General features: G+C 37.6%; 1 protein-coding gene and 1 non-coding gene across 2 annotated transcripts; both read left to right on the plus strand.

Moving 5' to 3' along the window:
* Nucleotides 1-630: 630 nt before the first annotated feature.
* LRRD1 (leucine rich repeats and death domain containing 1) lies at nt 631-20,691 on the plus strand. The gene is made up of 5 exons (XM_049776139.1): nt 631-2,487; nt 8,114-8,312; nt 16,600-16,761; nt 19,373-19,490; nt 20,511-20,691. Exons 1-5 carry the CDS (start codon nt 631-633, stop codon nt 20,689-20,691), a joined length of 2,517 nt encoding a protein of 838 aa, XP_049632096.1.
* On the plus strand, nt 17,675-17,781 carry LOC125997190 (U6 spliceosomal RNA). The gene has a single exon (XR_007491641.1). It is a non-coding gene; the product is annotated as a U6 spliceosomal RNA (small nuclear RNA).
* Nucleotides 20,692-25,834: the final 5,143 nt, after the last annotated feature.

Genomic DNA, 25,834 nt, shown 5'->3' on the forward strand with positions numbered 1-25,834 from the left:
ATTCTACTAAATTCAATAACACATATGTACATTTTTCTTTTTGAATAAATATTTTCATGTTTATGAGTAGATACTAAGAAATACAATCAATGGATGATATGGTAGCTCTATTCCTAATTTTTTGGTGATGTCTCTATACTTTTTCCATAAAGAATGGACCTGATCATAAGCTATTTTCTTTCTGTCTTCTAAAAATTTGCTAAACTCTCTAATTCCTTTTTATGTCTTTTATCGCTTTCTTTTCTCTTTTTACTTTCCTTTATGCCAGGCAAGGTTTTAATGTTATTAGAGAGCCCTATATCCAGCCCCATTTCTCAATTTCTTTTATACTTTGTATTCCTGTCTATAATTTTAGTATTATTTCAAGATTATTATGTAATAAATGCATACAATCAATAGATTATTCTTAGCCAGGAATAAAACATAAATTACTTTATTTATTATAAATTATGTACTTTGTATTAAGTTATTTATTATAAAGTAAAATATTATGAAATTCATTAGACTGACAATTTGTTACATTTATTCCTTTAATAATTAACATTTTTGTAGGTCCACTGAGAAAAATCGAACATAAAAATTAAAATCAAGTTCTAAGCTCATTATTTGTGAACATATCAGCCGATAAAAATGTCTGAAGAGGAATATACTTCAAAAAATCTAACAGATATCTCTAGTCAGTTTAATGAACAATCTAAATTTAATAATTCATCTGATGAAAATCCTTCTAATCAGACTTCTAAAACATATCCTGAAAAGGACGAGGAATTTGCATCCTTCTTTTCACATATATTTAAGAGTAATGAAGAACAAATGAATACTTATCAGTCTTCTGAAATAAATGAAGATGACAGTTTACTAAGTTCATCATTATTAAAAACTGAGTTAGTTGCAGAATCTCAGTCTTTTTCTGACATGCTATCTGATAAAGCATTAGTAAATAATTATCCACAACTATTCAAAGAAAATCAGAAAGAACTTTCCTCAGAGACAGAAAAATTTACTGTTAACCTTAAAGCCAAGGGTTTGCATGATTTCCCTATGGACACTTTAAGAGTAAAATATATAACATACCTCTATTTAGATGAGAACCAAATTAAGAGCTTAAAAGAAGCAGATTTAAGAGATCTATTAGGACTTGAAATTCTATCCCTGCAAGAAAATGAGTTATCATCACTTCCACCTGAAATTCATTTACTTCAAAATTTAAAAATACTAAATGTCAGTCACAATCAAATATCACATATACCTAAAGAAATATCACAGCTCAGTAATATAACACAACTCTTTTTAAATAACAATGACATTGCTATTTTTCCTTCTGGCTTAGAAAAGCTTGAAAACTTGGAAATTTTAAGTTTGGCTAAAAATAAGTTAAAGGACATACCTGAGAGCCTGTCTAGTTTGAAAAAATTAAGCATTCTCAATCTTGAATATAATCAATTAACAATATTTCATACATCTCTATGCTTCCTTCCAAATTTAATTTCATTAAACCTTACTGGAAACCTGATAAGCAGTTTACCAAAAGAAATCAAGGAGCTTAAAAATTTAGAAAGTCTTTTTCTGGATCATAATAAACTTACATTTCTGTCTGTGCAAATATTTCAACTACTCAAAATAAAAGAACTCCAACTGACGGATAATAAGTTGGAAGTTATTTCACACAAAATTGAGAATTTTAGGGAACTAAGAATTCTAACACTTGATAAAAATTTATTAAAAGAAATACCAGAGAAAATTTCCCATTGTATGATGTTGGAATGCCTTATTCTTAGTGATAATCAATTAAGAGAACTTCCTAAGAATATCCATAAGCTTAAAAATTTAAGAAAACTACATGTAAATAGAAATAATATAGAGAAAATCACTGAAGATATTTCCCATCTTAACAATATGTTCAGTCTGGAGTTTTCAGACAATTTAATCACAGAAATTCCCATTGAGATAAAAAACTGCACAAAAATAACTAAAGTTGAATTTAATAATAATAAAATAATATATTTTCCAGTAGGTTTGTGTGCTTTGGATACTCTCTCTTATTTGAGTTTTAATGGAAACTATATTACAGAAATACCTATTGATCTATCATTTAGCACACAACTGCTTCATTTAGAGTTGAATAAAAACAAGCTCTACATATTCTCTGATCACTTATGTTCTCTTACTAAGCTGAAATACTTGGATCTTGGTAAAAACCAAATAAGGACAATTCCTCAGTCTATCTACAACATGGTATCACTTCATACTCTTATCTTATGCTGTAATAAGTTTGATGCTTTCCCTATTGAAGTGTGCACTTTAAGAAAACTGCAAGTACTTGACCTTTCAGAAAATCAAATACCAAACATCCCTTCAGATATCTGTAACTTAGAAGAAATCCAAAAACTAAATTTAGCAAGCAACCAATTTTTATATTTTCCAACTGAATTATGCCAACTTCGATCACTGGAAGAACTAAATATAAGTCAATTAAATGGAAGAAAGGTAAGTCATTATGATTTTGGCTTTGGAGGGAAGGTAGAACTGGAGGGAGGCAGGCAGAATCTAATTGTATTATATGTTTTTGTATGGGGACATTTTTTAAGTTTAATGGAGTATTTTGTTTTTAAAGAGCAAGCATTTCCCTCTCCGTTTTTTTTTTTTTTTTTCTTTTTTCTTTTTGAGGTCACATCTAATTCTTGGAGGTTATGGCTCCTTGCACTGTGCTTGGAGGTTTCTCCCTAGCAAACTTGTGGTTGGGTAACCTGCAGTGCCAGGGGTCACATTTAGGCATCCACATGTAAATCACCATTCCAGATCTCTGAACATCTCCCTGGCCCTCTAGAAAAAATAAAATTATATATTACAATATAAGACCGATATTGAAAAATTGGAAATTTAAAAAAAGTATTGAAAAGTCACTATGTAGGTATACCATTATAATTGCTGGTCATGTGCTGAAATAACTTTCAGGGGTTTATTTTGTATGGCTTTATAATTGTAAAAGTGCATTCATGAGGGCCCGGAGAGATAGCACAGTGGCGTTTGCCTTGCAAGCAGCTGATCCTGGACCAAAGGTGGTTGGTTCGAATCCCGGTGTCCCATATGGTCCCCCGTGCCTGCCAGGAACTATTTCTGAGCAGACAGCCAGGAGTAACCCCTGAGCACCGCCGGGTGTGACCCAAAAACAAACAAACAAAAAAATGCATTCATGAAAAATTCTTCAACTTTCATTTAATGTATTTATAAACATTTCCCCCATGATATAGTATAATTCTTATATAGTATAATATAGATATAATATAGTACATTATCCTTGCAATTAATTATTTTTCGTTAATATTTAACTATGTTATAGATATAGAGAAAAAAAGAGAAATATTCAAGAGAAAATGAAGGTTTCTCCATATTGGAAAGAGACAATAGGACCCCATAAAGTAAAATGATTCCAGGGAGCTGAAGAGCTAGTAGTATAGCTGGTAGGGCGCTTGCCCTGCATGTAATTGACCACGGTTTGATTCCTGTTACTCTATATGGTCCCCGTAGCACTTCAGGACTGATCCCTGAGCACACAGCCAAAAGTAAAATATGGGAACCACTAGGTCTGGCTCAACCCTTACTCTCCAATACAGAAAAAAATAAATCAGGTTGAGACACAGGTCCATTCTCCCAAAATGGAGAAAGCCAAGAATGTTGCAATTTTTATTATCATAAATATAACCATTGTCATATATTTTATTTATTTATGGAATAAAATAAAATTGTGTTATATTAATAATAATAAATGTTCTTCTTTGTATCTTAGTAAATGTGACTAAAAAGAAAGTATTACAAACTGCAACAGAAGGAGCTGGAGACTGAGAAAGAATAAATATTCTTATAGTTAAGCATTTCATTATACTTAAGTATGAATATTATGGGCATATTTGGAGGATATCACAAATGAATCCAAGGTCTATAAATGTGAAGCATGTGTTGTACCATTATTGAGTATATACTCAGCCCATGTTAGTACTTTAAAAAAAATCAAAACAGGGTCCAGAGTGATAGCACAGCATTAGTGCATTTGACTGGCATGCGGCCAGTCCCAGAGAAACCTTGGTTCGATCCTCGGCATCCCATATGGTCCACCGAAACAGAAGCGATTTCTGAGCACATAGCTAGGAGTAACCCCTGGGCATCATTGGGTGTGGCCCCATAAACAAACAATAATAATAATAGTAATAAATAAATAAAAAACGGACAGAGACAAATCAGCAGCACTTGCTTTGTTGGCACGAAGTCTGGTTCGAACACTAGCACTACATTGCTCTTAGCACACCCTTGAGCACTGAGCTGGGTGTAGCCAGTGAGTATTACTAAATATGGGTCAAAACTTAAAATAGGGGCTGGAGTGGTGGCGCAAGCGGTAGGGCATCTGGCTTGCACACACTAACCTAGGATGGACCTGGGTTTGATTCCCCGGCATCCTATATGGTCCCAAGCCAGGAGCAATTTCTGAGTGCATAGCCAGGAGTAACCCCTGAGCATCACTGGGTGTGGCCCAAAAGCCAAAAAATAAATAAAAACCTTAAATTAGTAACACAAAAAAATTAGGGGCTGAAAAGAGTATAGCAGGCAAGGCACTTGTCTGGTTTCCAATTCAAGTTTCATCCCTGCACCCCATATAGTCCCCACAGGTCTACCAGGATCTCTGAGCATAGAACTAAGCATAAGCTCTGAGCACATCCAGTGTGGTACAAGAACCAAAAAATATTCAAAATTTATGTCAAATTCTCAGTAAATATTGTAAAGAAGACATTTATTATCTTTAACCTGATTATTATAGTAACATTAAATACTTCTCAAATCTAAACATATAAAAATCAGTACCTTAAAACACTAGTTTTATAATCTGCTTTTCAAAAGAAATAAAATAAAGCCTTAAGAAGTAGAAGTGCAAAGATGACACTAAATCCCATGACAATTATCTCTCTCAATGTCAATGAACTAAATGTATCAGTTAAGAGACACAGAGTGGCTAAATGGATCAAAAAACTGAATCCAACTTCTGCTGCCTACAAGAAACACACCTGAATAGTCAGAACAAACATAGACTCAAAATTATTAAAGGCTCTAGGAAAATCATCCAAGCAAGGAGTAGAAGTGTTTTAATGAACAAATAGCTTTAATAAGCACAAGGTTTTTAGAGAATCACAATAAACACCAGTATATTAAAAATTATCAAGTTTTGCACAAAAGAAATAAGTTAATGTCTATTTTGCTGATAATTCCTAAATTTCAGATTTGGAAACTTCGATTTACAAAATTTATTCCAAGGACCAGAGTGATTTTACAGGAGATAACGTGCTTACCTAGCATGAGGCCAATCACAATTTGATCTCCAGCACCATGTATGATCCTGACTATCCAGTCTCCTGAGTACAGAACCTGGAAAAGCTCTCAAGTACCTGCCAGGTCTCTCAACTACACACCTGCACAGAAAAAAAAATTTTTGGAGGGGGGGCCACACTCGGTGATACTCAGGGTTACTCCTGGGTATGAACTCAGAAATCGCTCCTGACTTGGGGGACCATATCAAGCACCAGGGTGTGTCACTCCTAGGTCAGCTGCGTGCAAGGCAAACGCCCTACTGCTGCACTACCACTCCGGCTCCTCACAGAAAATACTTTTAACCTCTTAAAATCTAATACTGAAGTTAGGGCTTTTAAGCCTCTTTTACAAAATCTGGAAGCTTAATGTTTGTTCTTCAAGGACCATACACTCAATACATTCAAAATTCTTTTGTTTGCTAGAACTTATTTTATTTTATATTTATTTAATTATTTCTTTAAACACCATAGTTTAGAAAAGTTGTTCATGATTGAGATTCAGTCATACAATGTAACCACCTTTCACTAGAGAACATTTTCCACCAACAATTTCCCAGTTTACCTCCCATCCTCCTTACTGCCTGCCTCTGAGACAGACATTGTACTCTCTCTCACCTTCTCTTTCTCTTTCCCTCTATCCTTCCCTCCCTCTTTTCCTCCCTTCCTCTCCCTTTCTCACTTTTTTTTCTTTTAGACACTGGGTTTGCATAGAACCACATAATGAAGAGGTATCATGCATATCATTTTATTTCCTTTTGGTACCAGTTCTAGTCCAGAGTGGTCAGCTTCAACTATCATTGTTATAGTGTTCCCTTCTCTGCCCTAACTATACTTTCCACTATTTGTGGCAAGCTTCCTACCATGGACTGGTCTTCTTGGCCCTACTCTCTATTGTCTCTGGATATTATTGCCATACTAGCTTTTTAACTTATATCCTACAAATGAGTGAGACTATTTTATATATATTCCTCTTTCTCTGACTCATTTCACTCAGCATAACTCTCCATATTCATCCATGCATAAGCAAAATTCATGACTTTATTTTTCCTAACCACCACGTAGTATTCCATTGCACAGATGTACTACAATTTCTTTATCCACTCATCTGTACTCGGGCACTTAGGTTGTTTCCAGTAAGAGAACTTTTTCATCTCACACATAATGGTCTTATTTTGACTACACTTATTCCTTTTCACTAAAGTATTTATTTTACTTTATCTTTGCAATACTTTCTGTTCAAGGGATCCCTTTTTTTTTAAAATTTTGTTATTGGTCACATCCAGTGGTGCTAGGGCTTCTCCTGGCTCTTAAATCAGAAATCACTCCTACTGATATTCGGGGGACCATAATGGGATTTGGGGATCAAATCCAGGTCAGCTGTGTGCTAAGCAAGTATCTTTACTGTATGATCTCTCTGCCCCAGTATTAGAAATTTTTTTTTAATTTTGGGCCACACTTAGGAGTTACTCCTGGCTCTGCACTCAGGAATTACTCCTTGTGGGCTTGGGGGGGGGGCATATGGGATGCTGGGGATTGAACCTGGGTTGGCTGCATTCAAGGCAAACACCCCACCCACCATGCTATCACTCTGGTCCCCAGTATTAGAAATTCTTAATTGAAATTATGTCACTAAGTTCTGATCAGTGTAAAAAGGTTTATTCAGAATTTATTTAAAATGTATACTGGGCAGACATTGTGTGATAATACAAAGGGTAGGATGCTTGCTTTACAGTCAACCTGGGTTCAATCCACATCACCCCATATGTTTCCCTGACCCTTTCAAGACAGATTCCTGACTACAGAGGCAGGAGTAAGCTCTGAAACTAAACTAAACCAAAACTAAACCCAAAACTAAAACTGAAACAAAATAAAATGCATCCTGGTTATGAACATGTAAACAGCAAGAAACGTGTATTTTAAAATGTCATTTAAAAAACAAGAAAGGGGCTGGAGAAACAGCACAGTGGTGAGGCTTTTGTCTTGCAAGCAGCTGACCTGGGGCAGACTCAGTTCGATTCCTGGCATCTCATATGGCCACAGAAGCTTGCCAGGAGCGATTTCTGAGCCCAGAGTAACCCCTTAGCATCACTGGGTGTGTTCCAATGACCGATCAATTAATAAATGAATCAATAAACTGCTTTTTTTTTTGGTTTTTGGGCCACACCCGTTTGACGCTCAGGGGTTACTGCTGGCTATGCGCTCAGAAATTTCCCCTGGCTTGGGGGGACCATATGGGACACCGAGGGATCAAACCGTGGTCCTTCCTTGGCTAGCACTTGCAAGGCAGACACCTTGCCTCTAGCACCACCTTCCCGGCCCCGCAATAAACTGCTTTAAAAAATAAATAAATAAAAAAGAAAAACACAAGAAACTAATAAAAAGCAACACAAATCATAACAGAAATAAAGGACATCAAATGTGGGACAAAGTAGTTGAGAAAAACTTCAAGGAAATAAGGAAACCAGAGCAGAGTCATATTTAGAAAAGAAAAAAATGATATAAGATATAATGATCACAGGGTGTAGACAAAATGTGTAAAGTGGGTTAGTAAGTCATAGGATTAAATTTGTAAGATAAAATAAGTGTTTATATGCTATAGACTGTTGTGGTTTATACTGATAAAGGGAATCAGGTTTTGTGGCATGATAAAAATATCTCTTCTAAAGCAAATATAAATAAATAATCCTGTCATTTTATTTTTAATTGTAAATATTAGTCAAATATTAACTTAAAATATGATTGTGTAATGTGTATTTCAGCTAACAAGACTTGCAGAAGAACTGTCTGAGATGACTCAACTTAAAAGACTTGATATTTCGAATAATTCAATCACAGAGATTCCAAAAACTATAGAGGAACTGAAAAGTTTGGTTAGTTTAAATGCACACAATAATCAAATAAGTTATTTTCCACCAGCATTTTTAGCTTTAAATGATCTCCAACAACTAAACATGAGTGGTGAGTGCCAAACATTGTCATCAATAATCTTTTCAGTAAGTAAAGTCTTAGAGGGTGAATTTTGCTGACAAGATAGAATAGTCAACACAATGTATTTAGTGTCTATTGGGAAATTTTGCTATCCTAGATATAGAAAATAAAAGCAAGGGCCCGGAGAGATAGCACAGTGGCGTTTGCCTTGCAAGCAGACAATGCAGGTGGTTGGTTCGAATCCCAGTGTCCCATATGGTCCCCTGTGCCTGCCAGGAGCTATTTCTGAGCAGACAGCCAGGAGTAACCCCTGAGCAACACTGGGTGTGCACCCCCCCCAAAAAAAAAAAGAAAATGAAAGCAAAGCATAAAGTTTTATTACTTCCCTCAAAAGGACTATAATCTAGTAGCATGCTGAACATATATTCATTTATTTATTATTTTCTCTGTCCTTACCCATTCTTTCAGTATTTCTTTCCTTTCTGAAACAGACCTCCTTCCCATTAAACACATTTATACAATATCAGGTCAGCATTTTCTCTAGCACTTTATTACGCCTCTGATTCCACTACAGATGCAGTTTTATGTGGTTGTCATAATGGAAACATTTGACAATAGTAAAAGTTTCTGAATACATCATGATAAAGTTAATTCAAAATTGATTCAGTGTTTAAGCAGGTTGTATTATGTGATTCAAGAAGGAATAGGGCTAGTGAAGCAAGGGTTTTTTTTGTTTTGTTTTTGTTTTGTTTTTTGGGTTACACCCGGCAGTGCTCAGGGGTTACTCCTGGTTCTAGGCTCAGAAAATCGCTCCTGGAAGGCTCGGGGACCATATGGGATGCTGGGATTCGAACCATTGACCTTCTGCATGCAAGGCAAACACCTTATCTCCATGTTATCTCTCTGGCCCCAAAGCAAACTTTTCTTTAAATCTTTATTTAACAACATGATTACAAACATGTTTTGTATTTGGGTTTTAATTACAACAAAGAATACACACCCCATCACCAATGCAACATCCCACCATCTATGCCCCCCAACTCCCTCCTCCCCCACCTCTTGCCTGTATTTAAGACAACTGTATTTATCTACTTCTTTCACTCACTACCATTGTCATAATAGATGTCAGTGCAGTTATTTCTCCAATTGCTTTCACCATCAAATAAGAGGCTAATATCTGAGTTATATAAGATACTGACAGAACTTAACAAGAAAAAAAAATCTAATCCCATCAAAAAAATGGGGAGAAGAAATGAACAGATAATTCCTCAAAGAAGAAAAAGTGAAGCAAATTTAAGAAGTCCTTGGTTAGGACTGGAGAGAAAGTACAGTAGGTAGGGCATTTGCCTTGCACATACCAATCCAAGTTTAATCCCTGGCATCCCATATGATCCCCTGAGCACCCCCCAGAATTAATTCCTGAGTGCAGAGCCAGGAGTAACTCTTGATCATTGATAGGTATGGCCCCAAACCAAATAAACAAAGGAGAACAGACTGTTCAAGTAGAAAACAAAACTGAATTAAATCTTAAGTCAGTATTTGTTTTTCTCTGATTTTTTGATATGATTATTTTTTTACAATCTTTCATTGATGTGCAGTTGCAAATATTGAACAATCATTGTGTCCCTGAAATAAATTCAAGATGAGTATGGTATATTTTAATGCTATTGAATGTGGCCTGTTCCTATTTTTTTGAGAATGTGTAATTCTTTGTGCATCAGAGATACTGGTATATAGTTTTCTCTTTTGGAGGCTGGAGGGTCAGATCTAGCAATGCTCAGGGGCACTTAGTGCAGTGCTAATGGGCTACTTCAAGTAGTGCACAGGGACGATTCAGTGCTAAAGATTGAACCTGAGCCTCCTGTATGAAAAGCATCACTAAAGTCCTTTGAGTATTCTCTCTCTGGTTACTATTAATTTATTCTTTCTTATTTCAAAATTATAATAATCATGTCTATGCAAAAATGTTTGGAAGTTTGCTCTCATTTTATTTTATTGGTTTGGTGTTTATTTATTGGAGTTTGTGGTGTTCAGGGCTTACTGCTGGCTCTGTATTCAAAGATCACTCCTGGCAGGACTTGGGCAACTATGTGGGTGCTAGGGACACAATTTGGGTTGACTGAGTCTAAACCTATTTCCCTATCTGCTGTTGTATTGCTCCAGCTCACTCTGTTGACTTCTGTATGGAAGATTTATTCACTAAGGTAAAAAGGCATTAAAGCCTCTTAAAAGAGGAGGGTCCAGGCATGGTGCAGTATTAAAACTCCTGCCTTGAAGTATGAGCCCAAGCATTCAATCCCTAGTAGTGATCCACATACCTAAGTGCAAACCAAAAAAATAAACTCTCTGGGACCTTGGACTAAACAAATTTACAATCTTTTGCACACCACAACTAATTGTGTGCAAGCACTATAACTAAATTGTGTGATTTCTGGTGAGCACTACAAGTCAGTATGTGAGTAACCAAGTGAGAACCATAACAAGTGTCCAGAAAGCCACACTTATCACAAAAGCAACAATAATAGAAAGAAGAGGGGAAGAAAATAAAATAAATTTAAAGCAGTAAAAGTCCACCACTATTTTATTTTTCTCAATGTTTCCCTTTAGGCTTATTTATATATTATATATTTAGAGGGTCCTACATTGGGAGCACATTTTTTTTTTTTTTTGGTTTTTGGGCCACACCCGGCGGTGCTCAGGGGTTACTCCTGGCTGTCTGCTCAGAAATAGCTCCTGGCAAGCACGGGGGACCATATGGGACACCGGGATTCGAACCAACCACCTTTGGTCCTGGATCGGCTGCTTGCAAGGCAAACACCGCTGTGCTATCTCTCCGGGCCCGGGAGCACATTTTTAAAATAAAAAATTTTATGTATTTAACCCCCCAAAAAAGTACACCCCTTTTACCAGTGCAACCCATCTTCTTTCTCTTTCAACCCCTGCCTGTCTTTGAGACAAGTATTCCATTTCTCTCACTCACTAACATAGTAAAGATAGCAGTTAGTGTAGTTATTTCTCTAACTGCACTCACCATTCTTGGTGGTAAGCTTCATATCATAGGCTGGTCCTTCCAGCCCTCATCTCTACTGTTTCTAGATATTACCATACTGTCTTTTTTTTTTTTCTACCTATGAGTGAGAATATTCTGTATCTGTCTCCCTCTGGCTTATTTTGCTTAACATAATAGTTTCCATGTCCATTATGTATAGGAAAATTTCATGACTTCAATTTTCCAGATGGCTGCATAGAAAAAAGAAAGAAGAGTGAGAGAAAAAAAGAAAAATGGAAGAAAAAAGAAAAAAAAATGGACCCAGCAAAGAAAAAGAAAAATAAATCTCTAAATAATAACTACAATAGTGAAAAAGAATTCCATTGTGTATATATGTACTACAGTTTCTTTTTTTAAAAAAATATCTGGGGCCGGAAAGATAGCATGGAGGTAAGGCGGTTGCCTTTCATGCAGGAAGTCATCGGTTCGAATCCCGGCGTCCCATATGGTCCCCCGTGCCTGCCAGGAGCAATTTCTGAGCCTGGAGCCAGGAATAACCCCTGAGCACTGCCGGGTGTGACCCAAAAACCAAAAAAAAAAAAAAAAAAAAATCTTTATTTAAGCACCATCACCATAATTACAAACATGTTTGTAGTTGGGTTCTAGTTATAAAAAAGAACACCCCCCCCTTGTGCTGAGTGATAGCACAGCTGTAGGGAATTTGACTTGCATGCAGGACAGACTTAGGTTCAATTCCTGGAATCCCATATAGTCCACCGAACCTGCCAGGTATGATTTCTGAGTACAAAGCCAGGAGTAACCCCTGAGCACTACCAGGTGTGGCCAAAAAAACAAATTAAAAAAAAAAAGAACACTCCTTCACCAGTGCAACATTTCTACCACCAACTTCCTTCTCTCCCACCCAGTGCCTATTCAAGACAGACATTCTATATCTTTTAGTCACTACCATTGTCATGATAGGTATAACTATAATTATTTCTCTAACTAGATTCACTATTTGTGGTGAGCTTTATATCGTGAGCTAGTCCTTCTAGCCCTCATCTCTATTGTCTCTGGGTATTATTACAATAGTGACTTTTATTTTTCTTAAATCACATAGATAGATGATTGAAACTATTCTGTGTCTATCTCTCTCCCTCTGACTTATTTCACTCAGCATAATAGTTTCTATGTCCATCCATGTATAGAAAAATTTCATGACTTCATTTTTTTCTGACCACTGCATAGTATTCCATTGTGTATATGTACCACAGTTTCTTTAGCTATTCATCTGTTTAAGGGCATCTGGCATCTGGGTTGTTTCAAGATTCTTTTTTTTAATACCATCTTTATTAAACACCTTAATTACAGACGTGATTGTAGTTGGGTTTCAGTCATATAAAGAAAACCCCCCTTCATTAGTGAAACATTCCCATCACCAATGCTCCCAATCTTCCTCCTTCCCCACCCGCTGTATTTGAGACAGGCATTCTAGTTTTCTCACTCATTAACATGGTCACCATAGTTGTCAGTGTAGTTATTTCTCTAACTGTACTCACCACTCTGTGGTGACCTTCATATCCTGGACCAGTCCTTCCAGCCTATTGTCATCTGTTGAAGGGCATCTGGATTGTTTCCAGATTCTGGCTAACAAATACAGGTGTGCAGAAGGTATTTTTGTATTACATTTTTGTGTTCCTAGGGCATATCCCTAGGAGTAGTATACCTGGATCATATAGGAGCCCAATTTTCAGTTTTTTGAGGAATCTCCATATTGTTTTCCATGAAGGCTGGACTAGATGGCATTCCCACCAACAGTGAATGAGAGTTCCTTTTTCCCCATATCCCTGCTAGCACTTATTGTTCTTTGTGATGTGTACTAGTCTCTGTGGTGTTAGATGGTACCTCATTGTTGTTTTGAGTTATTTTTATTTACCTCATTGTTGTTGATGATTAGTGAGGTGGAGCATTTTTTCATGTGCCTTTTGTCCATTTGTATTTCTTTGAGGAACTATCTGCTCATTTCTTCTCCCCACTTATTGATGGGGTTAGATTTTTTTTCTTGTTAATTTCTGTCAGTACCTTGTATATTGTAGATATCACCCTCTTATCTGATGGGTATTGGGTGAATAGTTTCTTACATTCTGTGGGTGGCCTTTGTATCCTAGTCACTATTTCCTTTGAGGTGCAGAAGCTTCTCAACTTAATATAGTCCCATCTGTTTATCTCTGCTTCCACTTGTTTAGATAGAGTGCTGTTTTGTCCTTAAAGATGTCATAGAGTGTTTTACCTATGTGTTCTTCCATACACCTTATAGTTCTAGGTCTAATATCAAGATCTTTAATCCCTTTGGATTTGACCTTTTGTACCATAGTTTCTTTAGCCACTCATCTGTTGTCGGGCATCTGGGTTGTTTCCAGATTTTGGCTATTGTAAGTAGTACTTCTAAAAATATAGGTGTTTAGAGGCCTTTTTTGTATTGCGTTTTTGTGTTCCTAGGATATATCCCTAGGAGTTGGATCATATGGGGGGTCAATTTCCAGTTTTTGAGGACTCTCCATATTGTTTTCCATAAAGGCTGGACTAGACAGCATTCCTATCTGCAGTGATTAAGCGTTTCTTTCTCCCTGCAAGCACTGATTGTTTTTGTTCTTTGTGATGTGTGCCAGTTATGTGGTATGAGATAGTACCTCATTGTTGTTTTGATTTGTATCTCCCTGATGATTAGTAATGTTCAGCATTTATTCATGTGCATTTTTTTTCATTTTGGAAATTTGTATTTTTTCTTTGAGGAAGTGTCATTTTGTATTCCATTTTTTGATGGGGTTGGATTTTTTCTTAAGTTCTGTCAGTGCCTATATATATTATATCTATATCTATATCTATATCTATATCTATATCTATATCTATATATTAGCCCCTTATCTGATGGGTATTGGGTGAATAGTTTCTCCAGTTTTGTGGGTGGCCTTTGTATCCTAGTCACTATTTTCTATGATGTGCAGAAGGTTCTCAGTTTAATGTAGTTCCATTTGTTTATCTTTGTTTGGACAATGATGTTTCCTCCTTGAAGATGCCTTTAGTCTCAATGCCATAGAATGATTTACCTACCTATATAGAAATGTTCTTCTATATATATACTTTATGGTTCCAGGTCTGATATCAAGGTCTTAAATTCTCAGTTCTTTTTTTTGTTTGTTTGTTTGTTTTTTGTTTGGGCCACACCCGGTAACGCTCAGGGGTTACTCCTGGCTATGCGCTCAGAAGTTGCTCCTGGCTTGGGGGACCATATGGGACACCGGGGGATCGAACCGCAGTCCGTCCAAGGCTAGCGCTGGCAAGGCAGGCACCTTACCTCTAGCGCCACCACCCGGCCCCAAATTCTCAGTTCTTATCCCGAATGATCATTTACAACTATCATTGTTATAATGGTTCCTTCTCCACCCTAACTGCACTCTCCCACTATTTCTGGCAAGCTACCTACCATGAGGCATCCTCTGGCCTTCATTTCTGTTTGAATATTACCATACTATCTCTTTTTTATATCTCACAAATAAATGTGGTAATTCTATGTATATCCCTCTCACTCTGCCTCATTTTACTCAGCATAATAATTTCCATATTCATCCATGTTTAAGAAAATGTATTCAGGGGCCGGACGGTGGCGCTGGAGGTAAGGTGCCTGCCTTATCTGCGCTAGCCTAGGACGGACCGCGGTTCGATCCCCCGGCATCCCATATGGTCCCCCAAGCCAGGAGCGACTTCTGAGCGCATAGCCAGGAGTAACCCCTGAGCGTCACCGGGTGTGGCCCAAAAACCAAAAAAAAAAAAAAAAAAATGTATTCATTTCATTTTTCCTAATAGCTGCATAGTTTTCCATTGTGTAGATATACTATAATGTGTTTATCCACTCATCTGTTCTCAGGCACTTGGGGTTGTTTCCAGATTCTAGCTGTTATGAATAGTGCTGCAATAAACATAGGAGTCCAGATACAGTCCAGATACTGGAGTGTGCTTTTGTGCCCCTAGGGCATATTCCTTTGGAATAATTGTTGAATTATGTGGGAGTTCAATTTCTGTGTGTGTGTGTGTGTGTGTGTGTGTGTGTGTGTGTGTGTGTGTGTGGTTTTTGGATCACACTCAGCAGCGCTCAGAGGTTACTTTTGACTCTATGCTCAGAAATCACTCCTGGCAGGCTCAGAGGGTCCTTGAGCAGATGGGATGCCATATGGGATGCCATATGGGATGCCGGGATTTGAACCACTGACCTTCTGCATGCAAGGCAAACGCTTTACCTCCATACTATCTCTCCGGCCCCGGAAGTTCAATTTCTAATTTTTTTGAGAAATGTTTATTTTTCCCAAAATTCTGTACAATTGTGTCCTGAAAGTAGCTTATGCTGGGTTGTTTTTGTTTATATGTTTGTTTTATTTTGTTTTTTGGTCTCTGGCCTATACCCTGTGGCACTCAAGGATTACTTCTGCACTTAGAAATCACTCTGGCAGGCAGGCTCAGGGGATGCTGGGGATTGAATCTGGGTTGGCTTCGTGCAAGGCAAATTACCTACTTGCTGTGCTATTGCTCTGAACTCGGGTTATGTTTTTCAATTTATCCAGCTAATCTGTGCTTTTCAAGAGGTAAGTTTATTTACATTAAATGTAATTATTAATAAACAAATGCTACTATTATTGCCTTTAGTTTTCTGGGGTTTTGTTTTGTTTTGGGATCACACTCGGCAATGCTCAGGAGTTACTCCTAACTCTGAACTCAGAAATTGCTCCTGGCAAGCTCGGGGGACCATATGGGACTCTGGGATTTGAACCACCGTCTGTCCTGGATTGGCTGCATGCAAGGCAAATGCCCTACCGCTGTGCTATCTCTCTGGCTTTTATCTCTCCTGGTTTTATTTTAACTACTAGTTTCTTATTCAATTTTTCATGAACTTCCATTTTCAACTGAGATATAATTTCTTTCAACATTTATACTCATGGGTATTTAGTGGTCAGGAACATTAGAAAAAAATAAAACCAGTATATAGAAAGTCTATAATTTTTGCTAATGTAAAGTAATTCCAGATACATGTTTATTAAAAAGTTAAAAACTCTTTGTAAAGATCTTTGTTGCATTATAAGAGTAAAACTCCCTATAACATTTTCCCATCTTTTAGGAAAAGAACTATCACTGCTTTTACTCAAATGATAATATGATATTTTTAGCATAATGAGGGTCTTCTGGAAATATGACAATGAGACAGTAAATGTTCCATATATTTTTCTCACCATTGTTTGCTTTTATAGAAGGCATAATTAAATTACTTTTTTCTGATAGGAAACAATCTGACAGCTCTACCTAGTAATATCTCCAGACTTTGTTCACTGAAGGAAATAAATTTTGATAATAATCCTCTGTTAAGACCACCAATGGAAATCTGTAAAGGAAAACAGTTACATACTATTATACACTATCTACAGAGGGCAGATGAAAGAGATGGTAGGTGGTAAGTTGTTACTAATTAGATTATAAGTCATATTCTAGTATCTGTCAATTAAAGAGACTGTTTTTTTTTTTGGGTTTTTTTTTTTTTTTGGTTTTTGGGCCACACCCAGTAACGCTCAGGGGTTACTCCTGGCTATGTGCTCAGAAGTCGCTCCTGGCTTGGGGGACCATATGGGACACCGGGGGATTGAACCGCGGTCCATCCAAGGCTAGCACAGGCAAGGCAGGCACCTTACCTTTAGCGCCACTGCCCAGCCCCTAAAGAGACTGTTTTAATTATATATTAAATCTGCCAGAAGCAGAACACAGTTACATCTTCCATATTCTTTTCGTTAAGGTTTTTCTTAGATTCAGATTATTTATTCCAGGTTCATGAAAATTGAACTGAACACAGGTAAATATAAGTGGAAAGCAGGCTCCTTTCCATCTATTGGTATCTTCTTTAGATTTATCTTCATGGTTGTGGCCAGATTTGGAGAGTCCACACACAATCTTTATTACTTCTGACTGTATGCAACTGTTCTAAAATCATATATTTGACTTTGAAGGAAATACATGAATCCTTATTTATGTCACTCAATTTTTGGTCCATGATTACCACCTGTGTGCAATCATTGGGAAGTCTTCATTTCTCTGTCCTTAATCTCTCTTTAGGGGTGCTCATCTCAGAGAATAGGTTCATTTTCTTTTAATGTTTTATTCTCAGACCAGATAGAGATTAGTTTTTACATAACTTTCAGAAAGAACTTTATTATTCTTTATTGGGTGCTACCAACAAATACACTTTTTCCAGAGACTTCAAACTTTGTGGTTCATTATTACCTCTTAGAGAGGATCCAGAATTTGGTTCTCCAGTTTAACACAGTATTTAATAGGTATTAAATAAATTAAAAAAAATAATGCTTAAGTGCTTGCTTCGGCAGCACATATACTAAAATTGGAACGATACAGAGAAGATTAGCATGGCCCCTGCGCAAGGATGACATGCAAATTCATGAAGCATTCCATATTAAAAAAAAATAATGCTTAAAATGGGGCCAGAGTGGTGGTGTTAGAGGTTAGACATCTGCCTTGCAAGCGCTAGCCTAGGACGGACTGCTGTTAGATCCCCCAGCATACCATATGGTCCCCCAATGCCAGGAGCAATTTCTGAGCTCAGAGCCAGGAGTGACCCCTGAGCATCAATGGGTGTGGGCCAAAAACAAAAACAAAACAAAAAATAATGCTTAAATTTTTTTTTTTTTTGGTTTTTGGGCCACACCCGGCGGTGCTCAGGGGTTACTCCTGGCTGTATGCTCAGAAATTAGCTCCTGGCAGGCACGGGGGACCATATGGGACACCGGGATTAGAACCAACCACCTTAGGTCCTGGATTGGCTGCTTGCAAGGCAAACACCGCTGTGCTATCTTTCTGGGCCCTATATCACATAAATTAATCAAGTTAGAAGGCCATTAATAATGTGTTCACATTATCCATCTCCTTATACTAAAATCTTGTTGCAAGACTTAAATAAAAATATAAAATTAATAGTTTTTTCTAACTTGTTTTGAAAATTTGTTTTCTAATTATTATCATAAAATGAGATTTTTGTTTGTTTTTTGGCCATATCCAGAGGTGCTCAGAGTTTATTCCTGATGGTGATCAGGGGACCATATGAGATCTCAGGGATTAAACTTGGGTCAACCATATGCAAGGCAAACAACCTACCCACTGACTATTGCTCCAACTCCAAAATGGGATATTTTATGGTATCTTTATTTCTACAAAATAAAGTTTTTAAGGGTTTCCCAAGATCCATAAAATATTTCTTCCAAGCCATAAACCTTTTTGTTTGTTTGTTCTGAGGCCACATCTAATGATGGTCAGGAGTTACTCCTGATTAAGGCTGGAGAGATAGCATGGAGGTAGGGCATTTGCCTTGCATGCATGACGACAGTGGTTCGAATCCCAGCTTCCTACATGGTCCCCTGAGCCTGTAAGGAGCGATATCTGAGCATAGAGCCAGGAGTAAGCCCTGAGCACTGTCGGGTGTGACCCAAAAACCAAAAGAAAAAATGAAAGAAAAAAAAGAATTACTCCTGAAAATAATAATGGTGGTCCACATGAGATTCTGAAGCCTTAAATAGGACAGAAGATGCCTACCCACTATGTAGTCTCACTCTGGTCCCAAGGTAAAATACTGTATAGGAGTACAATACTGTAACATTACATAATTACATTTTCTTTTTGTTTGTTTTTGGGTCACATTTGGTAATGTTGATATGCTCAGGGGTTACTCCTGGCTATGCGCTCAGAAATCGCTCCTGGCTTGGGGGACCATATGGGTCACTGGGGGATCGAATCGCAGACTGTCCTAGGTTAGCGTGTTCAAGGCAGACGCCCTACTGCTTCGACACAGCTCTGGCCCCATAATTACATTTTCTTGCTAAAATTCTATCAACCAAACTCCCAAGGAAAGCGGATTCATTTTCCTTGTAATGGGCAATGGAAACATATAAAAGTCAGGAGAAAGAAGCGTCTGAAACAATAGTACATCTTATTTTATTAACTCAAAATATGCTTTTTATGAGAGATGGTCTAATTTTTCTTTTATGTTCAAATACAGAGAAAATCTTAGTAAAGATAATTACAATAGTTGCTACTAGCATCACTGAAAGAAATTTTGAATTTTTGTGTCAAAAATTGAAGCTGACAACCTTGGAAAATGATATGTCTACAAAAAGGTATGTATGAAAAATACATTTGCTATAGATTTAATATTAAGTTATAGTTTATCACATACTGCTATTAAAAGGCTTTGAAATTTCCTATTAACACTAATTCTAATTAGATGTAAGATTATCTTAATTTATTGCATATTTGAAATCATGTGAGTATAACAGTTAAGTCCAAAGACTCTTAAGACAAACCTCCTGGTTTTAAGACTTCCCTAGGTTTGTAACCTTAGATAAGTCTCCAAACTTCTCTGTGGTTCTGCTCCTGTCATGGTAAAAGGATTTTACTACTAGTAAAATATGCATGCTATCATAAAATCAAATTACAAAGAATGTAGTATTTTACTGGTAGTATAGTACTGGTCTACAGTAAGTTATTTACAATTATTATTTTTCAAGTTCTGTAAAAGTCTTTCAGAACTGTATTTTTTGGGGGCCGGAGAGATAGCATGGAGGTAAGGTGTTTGCCTTTCATGCAGGAGGTCATTGGTTCGAATCCCGGCATCCCATATGGTCCCCCGTGCCTGCCAGGAGCAATTTCTGAGCCTGGAGCCAGGAATAACCCCTGAGCACTGCCGGGTGTGACCCAAAAACCACAAAAAAAAAAAAAAAGAACTGTATTTTTTGTTTGTTTGTTTTTTGGGCCACACCTGGCAGTGCTCAGGGGTTACTCCTGGCTATTTGCTCAGAAATAGCTCCTGGCAGGCATGGGGGACCATATGGGACGCTGGGATTCGAACCAACCACCTTAGGTCCTGGGTTGGCTGCTTGCAAGGCAAACGCTGCTGTGCTATCTCTCTGGCCCCAGAACTGTATTTTTAAATTGAGTAGATTTTTCACAAGAAAACAGGGATGGCATGGTGATAACATACATCTATGTGTCAGTCTGTGCTAAGCTTCTACAGATTATCTTTACTATGTGATTATTACTTTGATCTAGTAAATCTTCATAAAACCTAGATATAAAATATTTTAATAGTTTAAAACAGTGTACTTAATTGATAATTAAACTTATTTTTATATTCTCAGCACTATTTCATTAAGGGAGAGAGTCTATCAAGTACTTAATTCATGGAAAACAGACAACTTGTCAAAAACTACCTCTGCTTTAACAGATCAACTAATTCGGGCACTTACAATGATAGGAGCATATGAAATTATGGACAAAATAAGAGCCTTAAAGCTTTCTACAAGTGTAATTAAATTCTGAATTGTGAATCAACAATAAAAACTGAAAACTTAATCTACCTATACTAGATCTGAATTTTTGAAACAGCTAGTTTCACTTAATAAGAAAATTGTAGAGATCCCCAACGTTACCATTTATACTCGAGTATAAGCTGACTCGAGTACAAGCTGACCCCCTTAATTTTACCCTAAAAACTAGGAAAACTTAGTGACTTGAGTATAAGCCAAGGTGGAAAATACAGCAGCCACTGGTAAATTTCAAAAATAAAAATATAGACCCAGGGCCGGAGAAAGAGCATGGAGGTAAGGTGTTTGCCTTGCATGCAGAAGGACGATGGTTCGAATACCAGCATCCCATATGGTCCCCCAAGCATGCCAGGAGCAATTTCTGAGCATAGAACCAGGATTAACCCCGGAGTGCTGCCGGGTGTGACCCCCCAAAATACATAGATCCAAAACAATTACAATAATTGAGGAATCAGTAGGTTAAATGTTTTTCAATATTAATTGCTAAAAAAAACACCTGTAATCTAGCAACAATAACTTTAAAACTTTAAAGTGCAGAAAACCATAGCTTAGCAAGTAATCAAGCTAAATCACAAAGATTAAAATTCTTCAAAACTGGATCCCTCCTCCTCCTCATTTGTATGTCCAACAGAGCTTAGCTGTATCTGATATGAGGGTATCAGCATAGACATTGTCATCATCACTGAGTACACAGTTATCATCATCACTGCTGTTGGTCTCATACAAAGCATAGAATATTGTGGGTTAAATAGTTTAGTGGCATATAGTTCAGTTCAGCTGCCTACCTCTTCAGCTCAGCCATGACTTGTGGTGTGAGCTGAAGCACCCGTCCCCTCCAGCAGATGGCAGAAGACAACTGGAAGCTACATGCATTTGATTCGGTGCGCATGCACCAAATCAAATAATCTGTATAACTCAAGTATAAACTGAGTTCGGGATTCTGTGCAAAATTTTGTGCCGAAACAAATCAGCTTATAGAGGCCTGAGAGATAGCACAGTGGTAAGGCATTTGCCTTGCATGCAGAAAGACAATGGTTTGAATCCTGGCATCCCATATGGTCCCCCGAGACTGTGGGGGCAATTTCTGATTGTTGAGCCAGGAGTAGGCCCTGAGCACTGCTGGGTGTGACCCAAGAAAATAAAATAAAACAAAACAAACAAACAAACAGAAAATAACTCAGCTTATACTCGAGTATATACAGTAAACTGTATTACAAAGCTATAGTCATTAAAACTCTGTGGTATTGGAATAAAGACAGACCCTCAGATCAATGGAATAGACTTGAGGTATTCATAGAATGTTCCCCCAAAAAGAAATCAGTTAATCTTTGATAAAGGAGCAAGAAAAGCAAAATGGAGTAAGAAAAGCCTCTTCAACAAGTGGTGTAGGGACAACTGGTCAGCCACATGCAATAAAGCTAACTTAGACCCCCATCTAACACCGTACATAAAGGTAAAATCCAAATGGATTAAAGACCTGGATATCAAACCCAGAACCATAAGGTGTATAGAATAACATGTAAATAAAAACACTCCATGACATTAAGACTAAAGGCATCTTCAAGGAGGAAACAGCACTCTCCAAACAAGTGGAAGAAGAGATAAAAAGATGGGACTATATTAAGCCGAGAAGTTTCTGTACCTCAAAAAATAGTGCCTAGGATACAAAAGCCATCCACAGAATGGGATAAACTATTCAGTCATACCTATCAGGTAATATCTAAGATATACAGGTTACTGACAAAACTTAACAACAACAACAGCAAAATCTAACCCCATAAAAAATGGGGAAAAGAAATGAGCAGATAATTCATCAAAGAAATACAAATGGACAAAATGCATATGAAAAATGCTCCACATCACTAATCATCAGGGAGATGCAAATCAAAACAACAATGAGGTACCAAATCACACCACAGAGACTGGAATGCATCACAAAGAACAAGAACAATCAGCAGGGATGTGGGGAGAAAGGAACTCTCATTCACTGCTGGTGAGAATGCCATCTAGTTCAACCTTTATGGAAAATATGGAGAGTCCTCAAAAAACTGAACTAGAGCTCCCATATGACTCAGCTATACTACTCCTAGGGATATGCCCTAGGAACACAAAAATGCAATACAAAAATACCTTCTACACACCTGTATTCATTGCAGCGCTATTTACAATAGCCAAAATCTGGAAACAACCCAGATGCCCTTCAACAGATGAATGACTAAAGAAACTGTGGTACATATACACAGTGAAATATTATTCAGCCGTCAGGAGAGATGAAGTCATGAAATTTTCCTATATATGGACAGACAAGAAAACTATTATGCTGAGTGAAATAAGTCAGAGGGAGAGAGATAGACACAGAATAGTCTCACTCATTTATGGGTTTTAAGAAAAAGAAAAGACATTAATGTTATAATGTCCAGAGACAATTGAGATGAGGGCTAGAAGGACTGGCTCACAAGAGGAAGCTCACCACAAAGAGTGGTGAGTGCAGTTAGAGAAATAACTACACTAACAACTATCATGGCAATGTTAATAAGTGAGAGAAGAGCCAGAGAGATAGCATGGAGGTAAGGCATTTGCCTTGCATGCAGAGGGACAGTGGTTTAAATCCTGGCATCCCATATGGTCCGCTGAGCCTGCTAGGAGCAATTTATGAGCATAGAGCCAGGAGTAACCCCTGAGCACTGTCGGGTATGTCCCAAAAAAAAAAAAAAAAAAAACCAAACAAAAAAAAAACTATGGGCCGGAGAGATGGCATGGAAGTTAGGTTTTTGCCTTGCATGCAGAAGGACGGTGGTTTGAATCCTGGCATCCCAGATAGCCCCCAGTGCCTGCCAGGAGCTATTTCTGAGTGTAGAGCCAGGAGTAACCCCTGATTGCTGCCAGGTGTGACCCCTCCCTCAAAAAAAATAAATGAGAGAAGTAGAATGCCTGTCTCGCATATAGGGTGGTGGAGGAGGGAGACAGGAGTCATTGGTGGTGGGAATGTTACACTGATGAAAGGGGGTATTCTTTTTATGACTAAAACCCAACTACAAACATGTTTGTAATCATGATGCTTAAAGATATTATAAAAAATAAATAAAGATGCCTCTGTGTGTGGTAAATAGAGGCCTTTAAAATAGTTCCTCTCTGTATCTGTGTTCCCACTGCTTTCTTCCACCCCCCACACCAGGGGTTTTTGATTTTGGAGCTGAATAAAAAGGAGATAGAAAAGTGGAGGAGAGAGCTTTTAATCTTGGCTTGTGGGTGAATAGCCTCTGGTGTGAGTTTTCTTGCCTGCTATAACCTTCTTATCTGTGTAGATTATTTGTTGCGGAACACTACAACCAGACCAACACCTCTGAGTTTCCTCAGAGGTCTGAGCTTTCTTTTTAGCATGTGGCTGACCAGTTGTCCAAACCACTTGTTGCAGAAACTTTTCATGCTCCATTTTGTATTTCTTGCCTCTTTATCAAAGATTATAATTGATTGTGTGTCTGGGGAACATTCTCTGAACAGTCAAGTCTATTCTATTTATCTGAGGTTCTGTCTTTATTCCAATACTATATTGTTTTAATAAATATTAAATTGTAATACAATTTAAAGTTGAGGAAAGTGATGTCTCCCATATTCTTTTTCTTAATGTTGCTCTAGCTATTCGTGGGTGTTTATTGTCCAAATGAATTTCAGGAGTGTTTGATCCACTTCTTTGAAGAATATCATGGGTATCCCCTTAGATACTTAGATACTGTATTAAATCTGTACAATGATTTTGGGAGTATTTGAGGCATCTTTAAAGATGAAATGTCATTGACTAAACAAGTGGAAGCAAACATAAACAAGACTATATCAAATTAAAAAGTTTCTGCACCTCAAAGGAAACAAAGATGAATAGAAAGATAGCCTGCAGACTGGGAAGTGTTTGCCCACTATTCTGTCAATAAAGAGTTAATATCCGAGATATTTAAAGCACTGATAGAAGTTTACAAGAAAAATACCTAACCCCATGAAAAATGGGAAGAAGAGATAAACAGAAACTTCCTCAAAGAAGGAATCCAAATGTCTAAAATGTACATGAAAAAATGTTCTATATCACTAATCATCAGAGAAATGCAAATCAAAATCACAATGAGACATCACCTCACAGCAAAGAATGACACTTAAAGAATAATAACGGGCCGGGAAGGTGGCGCTAGAGGTAAGGTGTCTGCCTTGCAAGCGCTAGCCAAGGAACGGACCACGGTTCAATCCCCCGGCGTCCCATATGGTCCCCCCAAGCCAGGGGCAATTTCTGAGCACATAGCCAGGAGTAACCCCTGAGCGTTAAACGGGTGTGGCCCAAAAACCAAAAAAAAAAAAAAAAAAAAAAAAAAAGAATAATAACAACCAAATATATTGTGGATGTGGAACACACGGAGGTGGCCTTATCCTCATTCATTATTGGTGGGAATGTAGACTGGTCTAGCCTTTTTTTTTGTTTGTTTGTTTTGTTTTTTGGGCCACACCCAGTGATGATCAGGGTTACTCCTGGCTCTGCACTCAAAAAATCGCTTCTGGCTCAGGGGACCATATGGGATGCCAATGGATCAAACTGTGGTCCGTCCTAAGTTAGTGTGTGCAAGGCAAATGCCCCTCCCCTTGCTCACCACTCCAGCCCTGGTCTAGGTTTTTAAAAACAATACATACATTCCTAAAATCAACCAACCAACCAACCAAACACAAACTAACAAACAAACATGAATCATGCTTCCATAAAACTCTGCAATTCCACTCCTGAATGTATATCCCACCAGCAACAAAACACAATGCAATAAATGCATATTGCTATGTTCATTGAAGGACTAGTCACAAAGTGAACAAAATATAAAAAAATAACCAAGTACTCAATAACCAAATGAGTGGAGGGGCCGGAGAGATAGCACAGTGGTAGGGCATTTGCCTTGCATGCAGCCAACCCAGGACAGATGGTGGTTTGAATCCTCACATCCCATGTGGTCCCGTGAGCCTGCCAAGAGTGACTTCTGAGTGCAGAGCCAGGAGTAACCCATGTGCAGCTAGGTGTGACCCAAAAACCAAACAACAACAACAACAACAACAATAACAAAAACCCAAATGAGTGAAAAAGAAGTTAAGATACATCCACACAATGAAATACT

The sequence above is a fragment of the Suncus etruscus genome, chromosome 1 (genome assembly GCF_024139225.1).
Source record: "Suncus etruscus isolate mSunEtr1 chromosome 1, mSunEtr1.pri.cur, whole genome shotgun sequence".
NCBI classification, from domain to species: domain Eukaryota; kingdom Metazoa; phylum Chordata; class Mammalia; order Eulipotyphla; family Soricidae; genus Suncus; species Suncus etruscus.

Coding starts and splice junctions, on each gene's coding strand:
- LRRD1 (XM_049776139.1), top strand. CDS start 631: ATGTCTGAAGAGGAATATACTTCAAAAAATCTAACAGATATCTCTAGT. Junction 2,488..8,113: donor GTCAATTAAATGGAAGAAAG/GTAAGTCATTAT, acceptor TGTGTATTTCAG/CTAACAAGACTTGCAGAAGA. Junction 16,762..19,372: donor GAGGGCAGATGAAAGAGATG/GTAGGTGGTAAG, acceptor GTTCAAATACAG/AGAAAATCTTAGTAAAGATA.